This window comes from Athene cunicularia (assembly GCF_003259725.1).
Source record: "Athene cunicularia isolate RWA chromosome Z unlocalized genomic scaffold, athCun1 chrZ_part2, whole genome shotgun sequence".
Lineage (NCBI taxonomy): Eukaryota > Metazoa > Chordata > Aves > Strigiformes > Strigidae > Athene > Athene cunicularia.
Window position 1 is genome coordinate 8429163 of NW_020799143.1, and position 23784 is coordinate 8452946.

Here is a 23784-nt window from a genome sequence, read left to right on the forward strand (position 1 = left end):
TGTGTTCAGACATTTTTGGGTCATGTGACTGTTATTTTTGTTAATTTGAGGCCTCCATTATTGTTACTACTTTGCAGTAAACATGCCAAGAAACCAAGAGGGAGCCTTCTTATTTGTAAATTAGAATTTATCCTTGGGAAGGTGCTGGAACAACTAATCCTGGAAACCACTTCTGGGCACGTGAAGGACAAGAAAGTCATGAGGTGTAGTCAACCTGGATTGACAAAAGGGCAATCATGTTTTACCAGCCTTATAACCTATGATGAAATGACTAGTTTGGTAGGTGATGGAAGAGCAGTGAATATTGTCTACCTTGACTTCAGTAAGTCTTTTGACATTGTGCAATAGTCTGTCTGAGATTCTCACAGAGTATCTGATGAGTATGGATTGGATAAGCAGTTAGTGAAGTGGATTGAAAATTGGCTGAACGGATGTGTCCAGAGACTGGTCATCAGCAGCATAAAGTCTACTTGGAAGCCAATAGCTGGCAGTGTGTACCCATGGGGCCATTACTGGGTTCAGTCCTGTTCAACATCATTAATGATCTGGATCATGGGACAGAGTGTACCCTCAGCAAGTTTGCTGATGATATAAAAACGGTAGGAGTGGCTGATGCACCAGAGTGTTGTACCATCATTCAGAGGGACCTCAGACAGCTGAAGAAATATGCTGACAGGAACTTCACGAAGTTCAACAAAGGAAAGTGCAGAGTCCTGCACCTGGGGAGAAACAACCCCATGCACCAATACATGCTGGGGGCTAATGGGTTGGAAAGCAGCTTTGCAGAAAACACTCTGTGGGTCCTGGTGGACGCCTAAATTGAACATGAGACCGCACTGTGCTCTTGTCTCAAAAGAGGCTAATGGTATCCTGGTCTGCATTAGGAGGAGTGTTTCTAGTAGGCAGAGAGAGGTGGTCCTTCCCTGCTCCTCAGCACTGGTGAGGTCACTGCTGGAGTACTGTGCCCAGTTCTGGGCTCCCCAGTACGAGAGATGGGGCTACTGGAAAGAGTCCTGTGAAGGGCCATCAGTGTATTGAATGGACTGGAGCATCTCTCCTGTGAGGGAAGGTTGAGCAAGCTGGGACTGTTCAGCATGGCGAAGAGAAGGGACAGGAGGTGATTTCATCAATATATATAAATACCTAAAGAGGAGGGTGTCTGGTGACAGGACCAGAGGCAACGGACACAAACTGAAACACGTCAGATTCCTCCTGAACATCAGGAAACACTTACTTATTGTGAGGGTGACCGAGACTGGCACAGGTTACCGAAGGAGGTGGTGGAGTCTCCCTGGAGCCTACTCCAGGTGACACTGACTTGAGCAGAGGGGTTGGACAAGGTGACCTCCAGAGGGCTCCTTCAGCCACAACCGTTCTGTGTTCTGCATGTGCCGCAGGCCTATGTAGACAGATACTTTCCATGCTTTCTCAATCTGCTTTAGTTAGATAATGAATTGTGGAACTTTTTATATATCACTCAATTTATAGCATATTTTCCTCCAGTAATCCATGTAATAGAGTATGAAGGATATTTTTAGACATTTAATCGTCCTTGCTTTATGTTTTATGAAATCCATTGTTCAAAAGGAAAAAAAGAGCAGCTATAAATGCCCCTTGAAGTTTCTTTCCTAGTATGGTGTGCACTGATCAACCTTATTTGTCAAATAATCAGAAATGAACATGTGGAATAAGTAGTTTTCCATTCTTTGGGAACTCAGCTGTGCTGTCATGTAAATTTGAATTCTCTTGCTGCTTCTATCTTAGTTGGAGGCTTACAGTTTTTGAGGAGAGTACTTCAACTACTTTCTTTTCAGTCAGTACTGGAAAACAAGAATTCTTCTTAGACCATTGTCTGTCTGTCTGTTGATAAAGACAAGTCAGGCTTATGAATCTGGTTCAGTAGGTGCTAGAGGTAGTAACTAGCTTCTGATTTACATCTGAATGTTCTTACCAAAGATTGATTGCCAGAGGTCACGGAAGTAAGAGAGATGAACAATAAGGACTTTTTTCAACATTGTCCACTTATAGGAGGACATTAGAGGAATAGCAAGGGAAGTTAAGGTGACTGTCTTTCAGATCAAATGCTTGAAGAGTCATGCTTTAAAGTGTGGCTTCATTTGAATGTTCCTAAATACCAAATTCTGAATGCTGTGGTTAGTTGAATTGAAAATATTTGTCCTAATCTGTAAAAGAGTACTTCAGAAATGGAAGTTAATTATGTCTAAGGGACCATACACAATTTATGCATTGTTAGGGATTGAATGGGCTTCAGTGGAGTTTCTCATTCATGAGAATCATGAACTGCAGCTGTTGCTGCAGTAACGGTGCAGACCTTTTACTTTAAGAGAAACTGGATTCTAAGTCTTCTGGACTTCCAGTTCCTTAATGTTGACTCCTGTATCCTAGCTATAAGAAGGAATACTACCGGTGTTCTTCAGGTTGATTGTTTGAAACTGCTGTCAAGCTCTGAAATATATGGTTCTCATAGAAAGATTGTTGGCATGTGGACAGTCTAGATCTCAGAATTTTGTGCCTAGCTTGAGAGTGTGTCTTCTTTTGTATGAATATGCGGTCAGTTGTTAACAGAAAATACTAGAGCTGTAAACTTACTTAGCAAGCAAGGAAGACGCTCTTAGAAGATCAGTCTCTTTGGATTTCATGTATTGTAAATGAGTAACTCTTTTTCTGGGTGCCATGTATTTTAAGTTAATCAGTCTGGACAAGTTGATGTAGGCTGACCAGGAACACAAATCACAGTCTGGAATTCTGTATAACCATATTATTCTTCCTCTACCCATTTCAGGAACTCCCAGTAAGGGACTAGTAATAGTGATAGTTCTTCCCTTGAGCCCTGGACAGTCTAAAGAATGTATTTATTGCCTATTATGTAAAATCTGCTGTATGTATGTATGTTGTTTAAAGGCAAGACTACTTTAAAATATAAATTGTTGCCTTTTTTAACTGTATTTATTTATTCTTTATACTTCTTCTTTATTTCTCAATACCTGCAGAACGTAGATTTTTCGTAGTTGATCAGACCATTTAATTGTCTGTTAATAGTGAGAAAGTGGGGTTGTGCAGGGATAGAAAAAAGCTGCTTTAAAAGTTACTAAGAAAGTAACAACTGTAATTCAGTTTAGTCTCAGACTTTTATCTTACATATCTGTAATTATAAGAACTTTGAAAATTAATTAGTCAGAGGACTAAATAGTCACATATGATTGTGTTGGTTTAAGCCCTGCTGGGACTGGAGACCACGTTGCCGTTGCCCCTCCCCCACCCTCAGCTGGTCAGGCTGGCAGTGAGGCACAAACCCCGGGTTAAAATAAGAAGAAATTTAATACAACAGTGTGATAAAACAATCTGAACAACAACAGTGACAGTGGTAACAACAATAAACAGCAATAACAGTGAACAAGACAAAAGATATAGAGAGAAATATTGCAATGGTTACGGAACAAACCCGCCGTGTGCTCCCTGCCACCAAAGCTACAAAGGAAAAAGTTCCCGCGCTGCTGAGTCCGGACCTGAGGTCAGCATGGTATGAATAACCCTGTTGGTGATCCCTTCCCCCTTCTCTTCTGGGGAAACTTAACCCTATCCTAGCTGAACCAGGACAATGATTCAGGTCAATAGAATCCAGGCTACTTCTGCTTTCTATTTGGGGAATGTCAGTGTCTGCAATATATGAATCAGCAGTGTGGGCTTTGTGACACACATCTGAGACTCTTGGCTGAATCCTCCAGACCTGTTGCCTGCATTTGTATGTTGATCTTTCATTTGTCATATAATCATCTCTGAGTGGAAAGAAAATCCCTTGTTAGTCACCAGCAGTGGACATTCTGTGGAAAGTCACTGAAAGATGAAATAACAATTACCTTGTTCAAAACAATTGTGATTCCTTGTGATTCCTTGTGATTACTTCCCACAAATTACATGTGTTTTTATGTGCTTAAATGCAAAGTCCTCCTCATGTGACATCTGTACTGGTGACAAAATTCTGGGAGAGTTTAACTTACTCTAGTCTTAATGTCTTTCAGTAATGGAGAGTCACGGTAAAGTAGGAGGCATTCCAAGACTACAAAGTGCACCTAGTCAGCCTAATCGAAAACTACACGTAACATATATATTTACCAGGAATGTATTCATGGTTATGCTGAAGATCCACAGTTAGTACAGAGTAGGAAACCGATTTCTTTATATTGCTGTATATTGAACTTTCTAACTTCTGTTTGATTTTTTTTAATGGGTTTATTTGACTTAATTAGCTGTATCGTGTTATGTTTGGGTTTTCTTATTGAAGTGTTTTTCATGTCATTAATATCTTAGTTCTTCAGTTTACCTTTTGGTCACTACACCTGTATCATGTCTTCAGTGGCCAATAAACATACTTTTATACAGGCTGTATTGCCTTCTGTCCTAACAGATTATTCCTCAAATAAATACATAAAAATTATTTTGATCTGCTTGTTCATGTTTGTCTCCTCTTCAGGTAGTCCAAAATGTGTTTATAGTCCTGTGATCTCAAATAGAGAAAAGCATTTTTGTTTTATGTCTGGCAGTGTTGCAGAGGCCCTTCTTTTTCTTTATATACTTGGAACCTTCCTTTTCTGTAGTACCATTAAGCATTGATGTTTTATTAGGACATGAGTATTGACCTATGCTTGGGACACTTATTTTACATGCAGAATGGAAGTGTATCTACAGAATAAGCATCATGTTTTACAGTACGGTAGATGTGTGAAGTAATCCTTTATGAATTGATTATATGAACTGGCTTATTCTTTAGTGTTCATATTACACACAGTATACATATGTATTACAGTAGTTCAGTGCAGTTTAATGCTGCTTGTTACCTAGTCCTTTTTTATCTATTAACAACAATAATCTATGTATACGGTCTACATTTGTCTGTGTGTTGTACACTAGTTTACTTATTTTGTTTCCTTATATATATATATTTCTTTTTGTTGACTTCACTGTGCAGCTCATGATTGCACATTGATTAACCCATATCAGATCTAGAATCTAGCACTATGATTAGTAGTACAATTGCCTGAAATTTACAGCATGACAAAAATGTAGAATGCCAAGAAACCCATTGGTTTTATTCTATAACAAAGCTTTAAATATTTTTTTTTCTGTCACTCATAGCAAATAAGCCTTGCCATGTAGAATCATTGTGGAGGTTGACCTGTCTATTTACATAATTTATTGTTCTTAAAATTTGAGTGCATATAACTCAGTTATGTCCACGGAGCACAATTTGTCAAACATCATCTCTGTTTTTTTTAATGAGCCAAACAGTTTAGGCAGTTGTGTATTAAAATTATGCAGATAAATGTGAACAAGTGCCTCTTGTGCTACAAAATATGAATATTCCAAGAAGCTTTACCCTTGGTAATAAGTTCTAATAATTTAGAAAGTCAATTTACAACCCAGAGCAATTGCTAATTTATTTCTGTATTGCTTCTTCTAATGCTTCACAAGAACATGTTAAAAGGATTAATTTCTTCAATTCTTACGATAGGTGTGCACAGAACTATTGTAAAGCATTTGTAATTCGCCTTCCATTCATTATCAAATTCCATGTCAGGTGATCCTGTAAAATTAATATCCACGGGAAGTGATGATTCTAACATACGGTATCAGACTGCTTTTTTCCTTTTAAATTATGAATTTTAATATTGCTTGATAGAAATGCTGGCTGTAATTCTTGAAACCAAGCCATTTTGTAATATTCTTTCTTTAAGTTTCATTTCTATGTCTAATAGTCTACTTCAATTTTACCATAGCTAAATATGGAAGTTCCTTATCATAGGGTAAGTAGTCTGCCTTGGAGTATTGCTAAAGTTGAATAAGTAGTTCTCCAGATACTGTTTGCTAGTGTCTGAGAAATGAAACATGCATGCAGGAAGTAACGGCTGGAAACTGCAGTTAATAATAATGACCATGCCTTCGTGTTCAGGCAAATTATTTTTCATTTACCTATGGCAAAGGCAAATTCTTTTAAGAAAAATGCTAGCTGTATCAGCCTTGAACTTGGATTGCAAGACTGTGAAGCAAATTGGTTATAGCGATGTGGTTATGAGTTTCGGTCAGCAACCTGGTCCTGATGGAAATTAGAGTTACCTTCTGTTCTTGCCTTCCCATATAACTAAGAAAAGATAAAAAGGAACAGATTTTACTCCTATTCCTCTGTCTCCCATGCCTTCTGTGGTAGATGGCAAATATAATGGATACTTTGGGCTCCTTTAAGTGGCAGCAAGTGCTTGATGTTGCAGACAGTAATCAGTAGTCTTTTTTGAGGTTGGAATTGATTCAGATAATCACTTTTAATCATGATATAAACCAACGACCAAGGTACTTTCATTTAAAGCATCTGTTATAATTTTGAAAAGCATTGGTAAATTTTTTTTTGTTGTTTTCCTAATGACAATTTGATTTTTATTAGTTGTTAACCATAAAAGGGTACTCATTTGCAGCTAAAAATAGCCTTTCATTTAACTTGATATTATGTTTTGTTATCCAGTGACAGACTACTGTTTGTGTACAGATTTATTCATGCTGATATACATTAACATTTAATTGATTTAAAAAAAAAATTGTCAGCTGAATTGTATCTGTCAGAAAGGAAAAAGGTAAGCTAAGTAGTACAACTTCTCAATTTAGAACTATTTAATTCACTGAAGAAAAGAAGTATTACTTGTAATTAATACATTCAATTAATAATTTTTGGTCACATTAGCCTTCTAGAATAGAAAAGAACATTTTCTAACACCTCACTTTAATTTACATTTTAGGAGCAGGTTTTTTTCTTTTTCAATTTTCAGCTAAGACTGAATGAATTGATCATTCAAGTAGTTGAAACATTAAAACAAAGAAAATATTTTTTAACATACGCAGAAAAAGCTATTGCTGTCAAGAGTTGGTTTAGCATTTCAACAAGCTGTACACTCAAGTGTTCAGCTAATGAATTGCTTTTGACTATATTTGAAATGTTAGCAAAAATGTACCGCTGAAATATTGAGTAGAGTTTAAAATTATTGATTGTGGTAAATATTATGTTAAATATAATTAAAGCTGTAATGTACAAGTTTCTTTCTCAAGTAAAAAATACATTTTTCATCAAACTTCTTTGAGTTTATGATGAAGAGGGAAGAAGGGAACTTAGGCTTGTTGGAGGCAAAAGAGCAGTACTTTAAGCTGAGCATGTCTGGAAATGCAAAGACACAGAGACTTCCAGCTATGCTAGCATCACAGATGATTATGATAAGACATCTGTATTTTGACTGGGACTGTTTGTGTATGTGCCATTAGGTAGTCCTGTTTTATGGTTTGCCTAGCTCTGCTATGTATGTTTTTGTCATTTACTATCCAGATTTTTGTCAAAAGTGAGCAGAAGCTAGAGAAAAAGACTTGCAAACCTCTTCAGCCACAGAATGTGTAGATGGTCAATTTTTTTGCCAAAGTATTGCTAAGCAATCAGTTTTTAGTCCTGCTTTGTTTTATGAATTTTTTTTCCATAGCATGACTGTACTTTGAACAAAATATAATGAAATGATGTTTCAGAGCTGTTCTTTATGAGACCAGTGTTAACAGGTACTTTATTTTTCAGCTAATCTGCCTGTACCTACTATTGCCGCAATAGATGGAACTGCATTAGGTGGTGGCCTAGAACTTGCGTTAGCCTGTGACATAAGAGTGGCAGGTAGGTCTGATTCCTGGTTTTGGAATATAGGATTATTAGTGCTGCATATGGCTTGATTAGTCCTTGTTTTGGCAACAATCTTTTAAAATTATTTTGTATTTGATGTTGTTTATAATCAGTTATTTTAAAGGGATTTAAACTTTCTAAAACAAATTTAAACTTTCTAAAAAAATAAACCTAAGTATTTGCTAATGTTTAGTTTCAAACAACTTACCATTGATAGCTGGACTGGTTTTCTTACATGTTTTATTTTATTCTTACGACCTTCATTTTATCAGTATTGCCAGGAGGGTTATGTAGTTGTTTTAATGTTTTAGTTGGTAATTAAAGTATTCTCCTCCTCTGTATTTGAAGTCTCCATTACAGATGGAGATTGATTTTATCTAAACAGGTTGCAGAGAAAAAGCAAAAGTTGTTAGTGAGAGTATTATTGCACAAGCGATTAAGCTGTTATTAAAAAAAAAAAAGTGACAACAGCACTTGAAAAGAGGAACCTCTGACCTATCCAGCTGTCAGAACTGTAAAGCCATTTGTTGGAAAGTAAATGGAAACTTTGTCCTGAACAGTTGCCAGTAACTTAGGGTGTATAAAGCTGTTTGGCCCTTAGAGAATATGCTGTCAGCTGAAGAATTCATAATAATCAGATACAGAATTCTACCCCACTTTAAGATGTTAAATAATAAGTCTTTTAGTATTTTACATTTTGCACATAAGTCTCAGTTAATTAATCACTGTGATTACTTACTTGCTAGGTGAAAATTAAAAAGGTACAGAGTTTGCCTTGATATATGTACTTGGATCTTTTTGTAAAAGCAGATCAGTTGGATCTAAAGATTTTCATAAACAAATGCTTTTTGATTTATTGTTCTTTATGAAAGAAATCTAATAAAAACAATGTTTTAGGTCATTCTTACATATTTTGCAATTTTTTTCCTATAGATTGTAGTAAGATCTCATTTACATTCTGTTCTTTAGCCTCTTCTGCTAAAATGGGCCTAGTTGAAACAAAGCTGGCAATCATTCCAGGTGCAGGTATGAATGTTTTGTATTTGTTACCATGGATAACCAAATAGTGCATGCTCTTCATATTTGATTTTTGGCTTGTTTTTTATGTATTTCTCCTTACTTTTGTATTACTAATAAGGATCATGGCATGTTTTAAAGTTCATTGCTCATATTATTTACCAAAAATTAATTAAAAAGTGTATTTTTCATTTTTAGGGAGTGGCACTTGTATAATAATGTTTTTAATCAAAGTCTTCTTTAACCAGGTGTTAAGTGATTCCATAAATGACACTTGATGTCTTGATATGAAGGCTGAATAATTTTCAGATCAGACTAGGAAAAAAAGAGTTAACTATCAGTGTACAAAAATAGTAATGTAAATAATGCTGCACTGTTACATAACTTCTGGTACTTTAGGATTCAAATTCTGTTTTCATGCGCCTTGTAAATTGGTTGTAAAGAGTTTAAAAACTGAAAGTGTAGCTGTGAATAGATCATTTATACTACCAACATTTATTGAGACTTTGGGGTTCAAAAACCTCTTTTCTATTTGGAAGACTAGTTGACTGGCTTTTTATGGATTCAAGGTGAATGAAAGTAATAGAATGAATAATGTTTGTGGAGGTCTTCGTGTTATGAAACCTTTTGGCTTTATTTTATGGATAAATCATTATTACTTGAATTAAGATACCTGCTTTCCTGAAGAAAGGACTATAACTTGAAAACAAGTGCATCCCTGTGATCCCCACCTAGTTTTGCCCTTAATTTCTGGAAGTTCTGGGAAACTTTATACCTTTTCTTGCTCCTATTTGTTTTCTCATGGGTGGAACCTATTCTGAAAGCACTGCATACAGTTTTAATGCATACTGTTGCAGCTCATGTAGAGACAAGAGTAAAAACTACCATAATGGGAGCACTAGTATGAGCTTTGTGTAAGATAATATTCCATCCTATCACTAACCTAGACAATTATTGTACAATTTCAAATGCTCTATTATTATGGTTATTGTAAAGTTGTGATTTCAGTCAATACTTTCTTCCTATCTTTTTTTCTCTGTGGTTAGAGCGACATTTTACATAAGGTAAACTGGGCTATGTCTCTTTTTAGCAGTGGATAACGATAATAATGTAGATGATTTTAAGGATATATTTTATTCTGGTGGCGGTGTCATGAAATAATGTGCCTTGACAATAAGTTCTGGTGAAGAAAAAGACAGAAAAATGATGTTGTTTACCTTTGTTGGCAATTTTTTCCCCTTTGTGGTCCCACTCCACCCACTCCTAAGGAATTCTGAAGGACGGTATCGGAGAGGTACTCACTGGTGTGCAGACGGGGCATAGTCCCTCTCATGGCTCTAGAGCTTATGTGAGCTAGTTGTCATCTCATCATCCTCCATGAGTAGACTGAGCCATGGTCTCCACTTGGGTCAAAACCACCACCAGAAAGAACGTGGCAACCCAGATGGAGCTGCCTGAGTCTGTCAGTCCTGCTGGAGGGCAGCAGCGACAGCACCTGTGTGACAGCACCTGTGTGCACTGCTATCAGCTGGGTGACCTGCTCAGCCTGGTGGTGAAACTCAGAGAAGAGGTTGGAAGATTAAGAAGTACTAGGGAGTGGGAAAGGGAAATTGATTGGTGAAGTAGCACCTTAGCACCTCCGAATCAACAGGAGCAAATGGAGGCTCCAGAAGAGGCAGGCGATCCCTCACCCTCTTGCCACCAGGCAGGAGGGGACCTAAGAGATGGGGGAGACTGGAAACAGGCCTCTGCTCACAGAGGAAGGGAAATCCACTCCTAACCTCCCTCACCCTCCATGGTGTCTCTTCACAACAGATACGGGGCCCTGGAACTTTTGCATGAAACAGAGAAGGATGGAGAAAATGAGTCAAACAAGGAGGAAGACCAAGGTCCACTAAGGCCAGGTCGCTCTAGACCAGGTATTAAAACCAGTTCTCAAAAGAACCCCAGAAGAGTCACTGTAGTGGGTGACTCCACTCTAAGGAGTGTCGAAGGCCCAATATGCAGACCAGACCCGCTTCACAGGGAAATCTGTGCATCCCTGGAGCCAGGGTCAAGGACCTCATGGTAAAACTTCCCACTCTAGTGAGACCCAAGGGCTACTACCCTCTTACTTTTTTAGGTAGGTAGCAGTGATATTAACAGGAGTAGTCCAAAATCAATGAAGAGAGATTTCAGGGCCTTGGGGAAACTGATTAAGGGTATCTGGGGCACAAATTGTGTTCTCCTTCATCCCTTCAGCTGCAGTGATGGATGAAGAGTACAGGAGGACTCAGTGGATGAACTTGTGGATCCAAGACTGGTGTTACTCTCAGGGCTTCAGATTTTTTCAGTCATGGGTTGGTATACAGGACACCAGACCATTTATCATCAGATGGGATGCACCTGTCTCACAGGGGAAAAAGGGTCTTGGGGCAGGAGTTAACTGGGCTCATTGAGGGAGCTTTAAACTAAACTTGAAGAGGGAAGGGGACAAAACTGGAACTCCTAGACATGAGCTCAAGGGAAGATTAACAGAGTTTGTGGACTGTTGTGCCAGCAATGACTCTCACCCTTCCATCAGAAGAAGCAAGGGATTGAGACATGCAGCACAACGAAGATGCAAGGGATGCTGATGGATCAGTAACCATGGTAACACCTTTGAAAGCTTGAGCTGGACTTAGGACCTCTAAATGCAAAAATGTGCTTGGGACATCAGCCCATCTGAAGTGTCTCTGTACCAATGCACACATGGGTAACAACCAGGAGGAACTTGAAGCCATGATGACACAGGAAAATTATGATGTTGTGGCTATTACAGAAACATGGTGGGATGTCTCCCATGACTGGAGTGCGCCGGTTGATGGCTACAAGCTCTTTAGGAGGGACAGACAAGGAAGGAGAGGTGGTGGGGTGGTGCTGTATGTTAGGGACTGTTATGATTACTTTGAGCACAGTGAAGACAGGGTGGAGTGTCTTTGCGTTAGAATTAGGGGGAAGGCCACAGGGCAGATGTTGTAGTAGGAGTCTACTGCAGGCCACTTACCCAGGACAGAGAGGTGGATGAAATATTCTACAGACACTTAGGAGAAATGTCACAATCGCTTTTGCTTGTTCTTGTGGAAGACTTTAACTTCCCAGACATCTGCTGGAAATAGAACACAGCAGAGCGGGACCAGTCCCAGAGATTCCTGTAATGTGTGGGAGACAACTTCCTGATGCAGCTGGTGAGTGAAGTGACCAGAGAAGGTGCCCTGCTGGATCTTCTCTTTGTGAACAGAGAAGGACTGGTGGACGATGTGGTGGTTGGAGGCCAACTAGGGCACAGCGATCATGAAATAATAGTGTTCTCTATTATTAGAGAGGTCAGGAGAGGGGGCAGCAGAACTGACATCCTGGACTTCCAAAGGGCTGACTTTGTCTTGTTTGGGCACCTGCTTGACAGGATCCCCTGGGAGACTCTCCTGAAGGGTGTAGGGGCCCAGGAAGGCTGGGCGCTCTTTAAGAAGAAAGTCTTAATGGCACAGGAGCAGGCGGTGCCCAGGTGCTGTAAGAGAAGCCAATGGCAGACAAGACCACCCTGGCTGAACAGGGAGCTTTGGCTGCAACTCAGGGAGAAAAGGAGAGTTTACAGCTTTTGGAAGAAGGGGCTAAAACTCACAATGATTACAGAGAGGCTGTGAGGCTATGCAGGGTGGAAATCAGGAGGTCTAAAGCCCTGCTAGAAATTAATCTGCCTTCAGCAATCAAGGGCAACAAGAAATGTTTCTCTAAGTACTTCCAACAGGAAAAGACCAGGGAGAGCCTCCATCCCCTGCTAGATACAGGAGGAGACAAAGCAATGAGTGAAAAGGAAGAGGCTGAGGTACTTAATGCCTTCTTTTCCCTAGTCTTCAGTAACGAGGTTATTTGTATTGAGGGAATCCAGCCTCCTCAGTCAGGAGACACGGACTGGGAGAACAACCCCCCCTCAATCCAGGAGGAGACAGTCAGTGACCTGCTGCATCACACAGACACACAGAAGTCTATGGGACTGGATGGGATACACCCGAGGGTGCTGAAGGAGCTGGCTGGGGTGCTCGCCAGCCACTTTCCATCATTTACCAGCAATCCTGGCAGACTGGGGAGGTCCCAACAGATTGGAAATTGGCCAGAGTGACGCCCGTATATAAGAAGGGTTGGAGGGATGATCTGGGAAATCACAGGCCTGTCAGCTTGACTTCGGTGCCCGGGAAGCTGATGGAGCAGCTCATCCTGAGTACCATCATGCAACACATGAGGGACAACCAGATGCTCAGGCCCAGTCAGCATGGGTTTATGAAAGGCAGGTCCTGCTTGACAAACCTGATCTCCTATGACAGGGCGACCTGCTTATTGGATGAGGGAAAGACTGTGGATTGACTTTAGCAAGGCCTTTGACACCGTTTCCCACAGCATTCTCCTGGTGAAACTGGCCACTCGTGGCTTGGATGGTCACACGCTTTGTTGGGTAAAAAACTGTCTGGATGGCCGGTCCCAGAGAGTTGTGGTGAACGGAGTTAAATCCAGTTGGCGGCCCGTCACGAGTGGTGTCCCCCAGGGTTGGGTTTTGGGGCCACTCCTGTTCTACATCTTTCTTGACGATCTGGACGAGGGGATCGAGTGCACCCTCAGTCAGTTTGCAGATGACCCCAAGTTGGGTGGGAGTGTTGATGTGCTCGAGGGTAGGGAGGCTCTGCAGAGAGACCTGGACAGGCTGGAGCCATGGGCTGAGGCCAAATGGAGGAGTTTCCATAAGGCCAAATGCCGGGGGCTGCCCTTGGGCCACAACAACCCCCAGCAGCGCTACAGGCTTGGGAAGGAGTGGCTGGAGAGCTGCCAGTCAGAGAGGGACCTGGGGGTGCTGATTGACAGCCGGCTGAACAGGAGCCAGCAGTGTGCCCAGGTGGCCAAGAAGGCCAATGGCATCCTGGCTTGTGTCAGCAATAGCGTGGCCAGCAGGGACAGGGAAGGGATCTTACCCCAGTACTTGGTACTGGGGAGGCTGCCCCTCGATTCCTGTGTCCAGTTTTGGGCCCCTCACTACAAAAAGGACATTGAATGACTCGAGCATGTCCAGAGAAGGGCAACGGAGCTGGTGCAGGGTCTGGAGCACAGGTCGTACGGGGAGCAGCTGAGGGAACTGGGGGTGTTTAGTCTGGAGAAGAGGAGGCTGAGGGGAGACCTCATCGCCCTCTACAGCTCCCTGACAGGAGGGTGCAGAGAGCTGGGGATGAGTCTCTTTAACTGAGTTATAAGTGGTAGGACAAGAGGGAATGGCCTAAAGTTGTACCAGGGGAGGTTTAGTCTAGATATTAGGAAGCATTTCTTTCCAGAAGGGGTTGTTGGGCGTTGGAATGGGCTGCCCAGGGAGGTGGTGGAGTCCCCATCCCTGGAGGTGTTTAAGAATTGAGCTGATGTAGCACTTAGGGATATGGTGTGTTTGAGAACAATCAGTGTTGGGTTAATGGTTGGACTGGATGATCTTCAAGGTCTTTTTCAACCTTGATGATTCTGTGAATTCAAGAAGTTCAGATAAAATTCTCCATAATTCTCAGTATTTAACTTCATTAGGTTGTCTCATGTTTCCTTGTCATCAGTTAATTATAGATGTTTCAAACTTATAATGCTTTCACCTTAAAATGCTAGGTGTCTGACTCATGATGAGTTTCATTCAGAATATTTTATTGCTATTCAGAAACTGACTTTTGAAAAATCTGTCTTTTTTTCCTCTATCCTATAATGATGTGGACATATGTCTTCAGCTTCTTGAATATATGACAGATTCCACCATGTTATAATGCCTTTTAAACGTAATACATTTTGGGGTATTTTCAGTGATGAATCTTTTCCCTATTCCTATCAGCCTTTCTAAGGACTAGTTTTGCTTATCACAACTTTTTCCTAATCAGCCTGTACTTGCACCAGTCCTTTTGAGCAGTGACAACATTTCAGCTCTGCTTGGCTCCTGTCATCCAAATAGTGGCTGATCATGTTTAGTGTTCTCAGAAAGTGAAGAATGAGTGAAGGAATTTTGCATATATCATTTAGGTAGAGATGCTAGATACGCCTGCTTGAGCCTTAGTCCTCATAGGTTCATGTGCTTACAGTGCTTACTTGAAGCTGCTCTTAGTCAATGCAGGACTGGGCAGTGGAGCTCTAGCCACTAAGAGACCTCAGTAGGTTTATGCTGCCATCTAGTATGTCTGAAACACGCTCACAAAATGTGTTGCTTCTTCAAAGTAGGCCCCTACAGCATGTCAGGCTACTACCATTCTTCTCTATCAGCTGCCACAAATATGTGATAGATGTAAAGATTTTAACTTCGGTGACAATTAACATGGGTGTTTGAGGCTCCATGAAAAACTTCTTTATTTTCTGTTTGCTTTTTTTAAAACCCCAGGAAGTTACACTCAAAAAACTATGTTAAATTAATGTTACTAGAATTTAGTAGTATTAAAATACAGATTCAGGGCAGATCAACTACGGCATTTTGGACCTTGTGTGTTTGCTCTCTTTCATTCCATCCTATTTTGAAATGTGGTCATCAAAAGATCCAGTCAGCTGCTTTCTAGTCACTTATGTTTTAACATAAATTTCCCAGGTGTGAGAAATTTTGCTTTTGAATATGCACAGAAGTACTGCAACCTTTAAAGACTAAGGTTGAGCTGCAGTCAGTTGAATGCTGGGTTAATATACCAAAATGCATTGTTCCTTCTAAGTCTGCTAAGGGTCTCAACCAAGTAGGCATTTGTAGAGCATGCCTTATCTGTGATGGCAGGTTGAGTCACCTCAGAAAACTCATCTATGGCAGACATCAGAGCAAGACCAAGTGGGGTGACAGCAGTCCCTCCTTTTATACAATAGCTTTGTGCACAAACCAGCTGCTCAGGTTGTGAGGGAGGAGGATTGATTCTTCTCCCTTTGGAAATTTAAATTCAGTCGTCTCCACTGGGGAAAAAAAGCATTAGCTGCCAGACTGTGAGCTAGGGAAAGTAGAAAATATTTTCATTTTTCCTCTTAAGTACATCCCACTGTCTAGTAAGGAAGTCTAGATTCAGAGAACTAGATGAAGTGTGTAAAAGAAAGAAAATGACTTGATAACTTGGTGCTGGGGAAGTTACCTGAGAATGAATATTGAGGATTTTTGTTTTCTAAAGAATGTCTGACAAACACTGTTCTTTGCAGAAGTGGTCTTATGCCACCACACTGGCATGTATCATAGAACCATAGAATTATTTAGGTTTGAAAAGTCCAACTGTTGAGATAGCACTACCAAATCCACCACTAGATGCTTAGCACCACATCTACACGTCTTTTAAATACCTGCAGGGATAGTGGCTCAACCACTTCCCTGGGCAGGCTGTTTCCAGTGCTTGACAACCCTTTTGGTGAAGAAATTTTTCCTGATCTCCAGTCTAAACCTCCTTTGGCACAACTTGAGGTTGTTTCCTCTTGTCCTATTGCTTGTTACTTGGTTAAAGAGGCTCAATCCCCAGCTCTCTGCACCCTCCTTTCAGGGAGCTGTAGAGGGCGATGAGGTCTCCCCTCAGCCTCCTCTTCTCCAGACTAAACACCCCCATTTCCCTCAGCCGCTCCCCGTACGACCTGTGCTCCAGACCCTGCACCAGTTTTGTGGCTCTTCTTTGGACACACTCCAGCACCTCAAAGTCTTTCTTGTAGTGAGGGGCCCCAAACTGAACACTACTTGAGATGTGGCCTCACCAGTGCTGAGTACAAGGGAATGATCACTTCCTAGACCTGCTGGCCACACTATTTCTGACCAAGACAGGATGCCATTGGCCTTCTTGACCACCTGGGCACACTGCTGGGTCATATTCAGCCAGCTATTGACCAACACCCCCAGGTCCATTTTTGCTGTGCAGCTTTCCAGCCACTCTTCCCCAAGCCTGTAGTACTGCATGGGGTTGTTGTCATCCATGTGCAGGACCCAGCACTGAGCCTTACTGAATCTCATACATTTGGCCTCAGCCCATCACTCCAGCCTGTCCAGATCATTCTGTAGAGCCTTTATACCCTCAGTCAGATCAACACTCCCATCCAGCTTGGTGTCATCTGCACAATTACTGAGGGTGCACATGATTTCCTTGTCCAGATCATTGATAAAGACATTAAACAAAACTGTCCTCAGTACTGAGTCCTGTGGAACACCACTTGTGGCTGGCCGCCAACTGGATTTCACTTCATTCACCACCAATCTTTGGGCCCAGTCATTCATCCACTTTTTTACCCAGTGAAGAGTATGCCCTTCCAAGACACGAGTGCCCAGTTTCTCCAGCAGAATACTGTGGGAAATGGTATTAAAGGCTTTAATAAAGTCCAGGTAGACAACATGCACAGCCTTTCCCTCATTCACTAAGCTGGTCACCTTGTCATAGAGGGAGATCAGGTTTGTCAGGCAGGACCTGCCTTTCATGCTGACTGGGCCTTATCACCTGGTTGTCTCATGTGCCACATGATGGCACTCAAGGTGATCTGCTTCATCAGCTTCCCTGTCACTGAGGTCAGACTGACAGACCTGAGTTCCCCAGATCCTCCTTATGACCCTTCTTGTAGATGGGTGTCACTTTTCCTAACTTCCAATCAACTGCGACCTTCCCAGTTAGCCAGGACTGCTGATAAATGATTGAGCGTGTCTTGGTGAGCACTTCCACCAGCTTATTCAGTACCCTTGGGTGGATCCCATCTGGCCCCATAGACTTGTGTGTGTCTAAGTGGAGCAGCAGGTCACTAACCATTTTCCCTTGGAATACGGGGGGCTTCATTCAGCACCCTGTCTTCCAGCTCAGATGGGCTGGGTACCCAGAGAAGAACTAGTCTTAGTATTAAAGACTGAAGCAAAGGCATTAAGTACCTCAGCCTTTTCTTCATCCTTTGTCACTATGTTTCCTACCACATCCAATAAAAGATGGAGATTCTCCTTGGATCTCCTTTCATTGCCCATGTATTTATAGAAATATTTTTTTTATTATCTTTTACAGAAGTAGCCAGATTAAGTTCTAGTTAGGCTTTGGTCCTTCTAATTTTCTTCCTGCTCTTGGAATTTTCCCACAACATCCTTGTGGGATTCTCCTGAGACTCCTGCCCCATCTTACAAAGGCCATAAACTCTCCTTTTTGTCCTGAGTTCTGGCCAAAATTCTCTGTTTAGCTGGGCTGGTCTGCTTCCTTACCAGCTTGTCTTTTAGCACACGGGGATGGCATGCTGCTGCACCTTTAATATTTCCTTCCTGAAGAATATCCAGCCTTCCTGGACTCCTTTGCCTTTCAGGACTACCTCCCAGGGGACTCTTGTCAAACAGTCTTCTAAAAAGGCCAGTCTGCCCTCCAGAAGTCTAAGGTGGCATTTCTGTTGACCCCCCTCCTTACTCAGCTCTGAGAGTTGAAAACTATCATTTCATGATCTCTGTACCCAAGACAGCCTCCAACCATCACATCATCCACAAGTCCTTCTCTGTTTGCGAAAAAACAGTCCAATGGGGTGCCTCCCCTAGTTGACTTACTCACCAGCTGTGTCGGGAAGTTATCTTCCACACACTCCAGAAACCTTATATACTGTTTCTTCTCTGCTGTATTGTGTTTCATATTGTCTATTTATCTGTTCATCCCCTCTCTTCCTCATTTTTCTTCCCTATGAACTTGGGATCTGTTGGCTAATTTGGTCTGATTTGACTACAGGGCAGTGGTTGCAAAAAAAGACAGTCTGTAGAATTTTATTAAAATTAGGTGGCCAGATGAAGGGCAGATTTTATTGTCCTTAGATGAAAAGTTTCAGCATGAACTAACCTATTCTTGGGCATGAAAGAACAGGCACAGGAGGGAGGTGTTGTGGATGTTGGGAGCTGTAGAAAATGTTTCAATCAGAATACTCTCACTGTAGAACAGTGAGTTTGTATGAGACAGGATTTCATGGGAAACCAGACTTTATTAGCCCTGCAGCTTAACGGAGATGCTTGTTATCAGCCAGAGTGGCTTTTCTCATAGCTGTTTGTTGCTAAAAGGAGTTGATTTTTTTTGATCTCTTAGTCAAAAAGCTGTTTAAACAACTGTGTAGTGGTGTACAGAACTCATCATAATGTAGCAAAAGTCTTTTTTACACAAAAAGCATTTTCCTTCTCATGGTTGTTATTTCCCAAACTGAAGTAAAAAGTAAACCTCTTTCATTAGTTTAATTTCTGGTGTCTCTCAGCTTGCAAAGGAAGTATTTCACAGTGACAAGTTTCTACTTAGCCAGAAATTGACGTTTGGAGCATTTGTATCTAAAGTAATGTGTTTTTTCTGCTTTGTAACTTTTAACTATATCCATCCATGGTTTATTTTTGTTGTTTATCTGTAGATTTTCAAAATCTGCAATTGATAGATGATGCCTTGCTGGCAGATCTGCTTTTATTAGTATCTTATTTGTATACTACTCAGTAATAGATCTGTTACGAGAAGATAAAAATACTTGTAAACAACATACATAAGCTTTCTTACTTTTTTAATAGACTGACATATGATTGGCTGAACAAGGGAAAATATTCTATGATTGTAAGAAGTAGGAAAGACAGGTGTATATATAAAAAGTAGTTTGGGTTTTCTTTATGCAGTTTTTTTCCATGAAAGTTTCATGTGTAAAGCTGAGGTGTTTGTATGCATCAACAATTATATTTCCACAAAAAAGACAAAATAAAATAATAGAACTTCACTGAAATTAATATACTTCTGTCAACAGATAATTTGAACCAGCTAGATTAAAACTGTAGCTACTGGCCTGCATACCTATGGCTGTCACTCCTTTTTGTTTGTTTATGAAGACATTTTAATTAGCAAGGCTTAATTAATCTCATCAAAATGACTTTTGCCTTTGTTCTTCCCTGCTCATCCCCAAAACTCCACTACTTCATTACAGACCTGTCTTCCACTGTTTAAAGGTAAAAAAAAAAACCCTATCACATAATATGTGGGATCATGCTTCACTGACAGCATTCAGTTTAAAAGCATGTTTTACCAAGAAGACTTTAAAAAAAAAAAAAAAAAGTCTTTGTAAATAGGCTATATTTTCTTTCTGTATCTTAAAGCTACTTTGAACCCTTTATTCCAAAGGTGAAACTGAAGCTTTGTTATGTAAGCAGGTTGGACTGGGATTTTTTTCATTAAAATATATAGCAAGGGACAGATTTAATGGCAGCATTTCTGTGTACTCCTCTCTCTACTTTGCTAATAGTGTTGACTGTTTTTCTAAACTTCAAAATTACTTGGGGAAGTTATGGTACTTGTCGATTCTAAGATTGTAAAAGATGACAGAGGAACACACTGAAAAAATAGTTTTCTTTGCACAGGAAAAAAATGAGCGTAAGAATGAAAACTGGATTTAGGTAATCATGTATTTTCCTTATCTCTTAAAGCATTCATCATTTGCTTTTAAAAACAACATGAAGGTCTCTGTTACAAAATTTATTTGAAAGCTGAAAAAAATATTCTATTTTGGATGGGAAAGATGTCAAGGGAATTTCCAGATGTGAAAAACTCATACAGAATATGATGTTGCTAACAGTAGTAGTTGTACAATTCAGCCAAGTGTAAAGGTTAGATAAAATGTCAGATGTTTCAAGTTGAAATCTGACTCATCTTACAATATATTGTTAGAAATCTAAAGAAAATGCTACACTTCAGTTTCAACAGTAAAAGAAATAATTGCATTTGACAAGCACTGAAAAATTATGGTGTCACCATTTGTGGCAGAGTCTGAGGTAGGACTAAAAGTCTTCTGCACATTTAGTATAATTTTTCTGCATGTAAGTGCTACATGATATAGTAAGTACATCATTGCAGAGATATTTAGAAAGAAAAATCTGCTTATTTTGTATAAGTTTACACATTTTACCTGAGTACTCCAGTACCTATTCCACCTTTATTCCTGCCCTCACTAGCTCACTCTTGTCTCCTCCTTTACTTTTTCTGTAAAGCCTCCCTAGTTCTTAAATACACAGGGTTTTTTTTTTTCATTACATAGGAACACCAATTCAGCAATTTTAAGGTTAAGTCTTAGTCCTGTGACAACTGCCTGACTGATTGGCAAAAAAAAACAAAGTGAAACAGCTTTGAGTTTATGTCTCTTTTTTTTTTCAGTTAGACCATAAAGTCTCTTGTGACTTCTTGTACCTTTCCTGTTTTCTTGTACCAGCCTTATGTCAGATATATGGTAAATTTCCCAAATTAAATACTTGTAGAAGACAGCTTTAAATAAGCTACTGAATCAACATCTGCAGCATTTCATCAATATTGTTTTAAAAATTTATTTACTGTGGAAAAAACAAGAAGATGCACTCTCCTCTTCCCTTATAATTAAGAAAAACATTATTTTTTTTTTTACTGGGGTTTAACAGTGGTTGCTGACTGTTTGCAATCCTGTTATGATTTGATACAGTAGAAACCCTAAATTAGTTACTCTAAAAACATTTGTTTTTTTCTTCAATCATCTGAAGTCTAGATAGCTTTATTTGCATTTTAATATTTTGTAATGTTTATTTTATGCATCATGTTAAATAAATGGCCTGAAGTAAAAGATTGCTAATAGTGTAGAAAACAGATGTTTGAACATCCACTCTTATCTCAGAGTAATTAAACACAATATATAGAATGTTACTAGAGGGAGGTAAATTGGTTCTGCTTCTGTAAGTTAGAATTGTGGTTCTTACATTTTCCTTTTCTTAAATAAAAATAAGCTGATTTTCATCAAATTACTCATTTTCTCCTGGGCTTTATGATAAGTTGTAATGGTGATGATGTTGAGGCAAAACTTCAAAATGTCATGCAATACTAACACTGCAAAAGCTCTTTACATAAAACTAATCATTTGCAAATTTTGTTTACAGTAAATAGAATATCTTGCAAATAGTGGCAATGTACAGGAGAAGAGAAAATAGGAGAACTCCATGTCATCAGAACTATTCCCTGTATCTACATGAAGCATACAGTACCTCAGCAGAGTGATCCACAGAACAATCTCTTTTACCTTTTCATGCTAGCCTTAGGACACTTTCCAAAACCACATTAAAAATACAACTGGTACTTCCTACAGAAAAAGGAGGTATCAAGGCTATCATCAGCATCCCAAGTGACTGCAACTGTATAGCAAGAAGAGGATTAGGAAAAATCTCCCTCTTTTACTGGATGCAGAGGGAAGCATGGTAACTAAGGATGAGGAAAAGGCTGAGGTGCTCAATGCCTACTTTGCCTCATTCTTCAGCAGTGGAACTGGCTGTTCCCTGGACACCCAGCCTCATGAGATGGGGAGGGGAAGCAGATTGAGGTCAGCACAGTTGAAGAGGAGGTGGTCAGAGACCTGCTACACCACTTGGATGCACACAAGTCTGTGGGACCGGATGGGCTACACCCAAGGGTGCTGAAAGAGTTGGCAGATGTGCTCGCCAGGCTGCTGTGCATGATTTACCTGAAGTCATGGCTAACTGAGGAGGTCCCATTGGACTGGAGGGTGGCAAATGTGACACCCATCTACAAGAGAGGCAGAATGCAGGAAACTATGGACCTGTCAGTCTGACCTTGGTTCCAGGTAAGGTCATGGAGCAGGTCATCTCAGGTGCTGTTATAAGTCATATAATGGACAACCAGGGGATCAGGCCCAATCAGCATGGGGTTATGAAAGGCAGGTCCTGCCTGACAAACCTGATTTCCTTCTACAACAGGGTGACCTGCTCATTGAATGAGGGAAAGGCTGTGGATGTTGCCTACCTTGACTTCAGTAAGGCCTTTGACACTGTTTCCCACAGCATTCTCCTGGTGAAACTGGCTGCTCATGGCTTGAGTGGGCACACACTTTGCTGGGCAAAAATCCAGTTGGTGGTCGGTCATGAGTGGTGTCCCCCAGGGCTTGGTTTTGGGGCCACTCCTGTTCTACATCTTTCTTGACATGAATCTGGACGAGGGGATCGAGTGCACCCTCAGTCAGTTTGCAGATGACCCCAAGTTGGGTGGGAGTGTTGATGTGCTCGAGGGTAGGGAGGCTCTGCAGAGAGACCTGGACAGGCTGGAGCCATGGGCTGAGGCCAACTGGAGGAGTTTCCATAAGGCCAAATGCCGGGGGCTGCCCTTGGGCCACAACAACCCCCAGCAGCGCTACAGGCTTGGGAAGGAGTGGCTGGAGAGCTGCCAGTCAGAGAGGGACCTGGGGGGGTTGATTGACAGCCAGCTGAACAGGAGCCAGCAGTGTGCCCAGGTGGCCAAGAAGGCCAATGGCATCCTGGCTTGTGTCAGCAATAGCGTGGCCAGCAGGGACAGGGAAGGGATCTGACCCCTGTACTCGGCATTGGGGAGGCCGCACCTCGATTCCTGTGTTCAGTTTTGGGCCCCTCACTACAAAAAGGACATTGAGTGACTTGAACGAGTCCAGAGAAGGGCAACGAAGCTGGTGCAGGGTCTGGAGCACAGGTCGTACGGGGAGCAGCTGAGGGAACTGGGGGTGTTTAGTCTGGAGAAGAGGAGGCTGAGGGGAGACCTCATCGCCCTCTACAGCTCCCTGAAAGGAGGGTGCAGAGAGCTGGGGATGAGTCTCTGTAACCAAGTAATAAGCGATAGGACAAGAGGGAGTGGCCTCAAGCTGCACCAGGAAAGGTTTAGACTGGACGTTAGGAAGCATTTCTTTCCAGAAGGGCTTGTTAGGCATTTGGAATGGGCTGCCCAGGGAGGTGGTGGAGTCCCCATCCCTGGAGGTGTTAAAGAGGCGGGTCGACTTAGGGCTGAGGGATCTGGTGTAGTTGGGAACTGTTAATGTTGGGTTGATGGTTGAACTGGATGATCTTTGGCATCTTTTCCAACCTAGACAATTCTGTGAATGTTATTTGAAGCGTCAAGTTCAGTGTGAGAAATTGACCATTTCTGACATTCTAGTTTTTTTGACTAGCAGAGATTGCAGAACATTTTTTCCTGTCCTAAATTTGGAGATGTCTTGTTTACAAATCAGAATTAACAATCAGACCTCTGAGAAATTTCAGTATCATAAGGAGCAGCTCTGCATCCCCCATATATTGTGTC

The 23784-nt window shown here is 41.0% G+C and overlaps 1 protein-coding gene across 1 annotated transcript in view; it reads left to right on the forward strand.

The window, feature by feature from the left end:
- Window positions 1–23784, forward strand: part of AUH (AU RNA binding methylglutaconyl-CoA hydratase) — a 110914-nt gene that overhangs the window by 35781 nt on the left and 51349 nt on the right. Inside the window, exons 5-6 of the mRNA XM_026866030.1 lie at window positions 7619–7711; window positions 8687–8743. Of these exons, the coding sequence (XP_026721831.1) occupies window positions 7619–7711; window positions 8687–8743 (150 nt within the window). The remainder of the gene's footprint in view (window positions 1–7618; window positions 7712–8686; window positions 8744–23784) is intronic.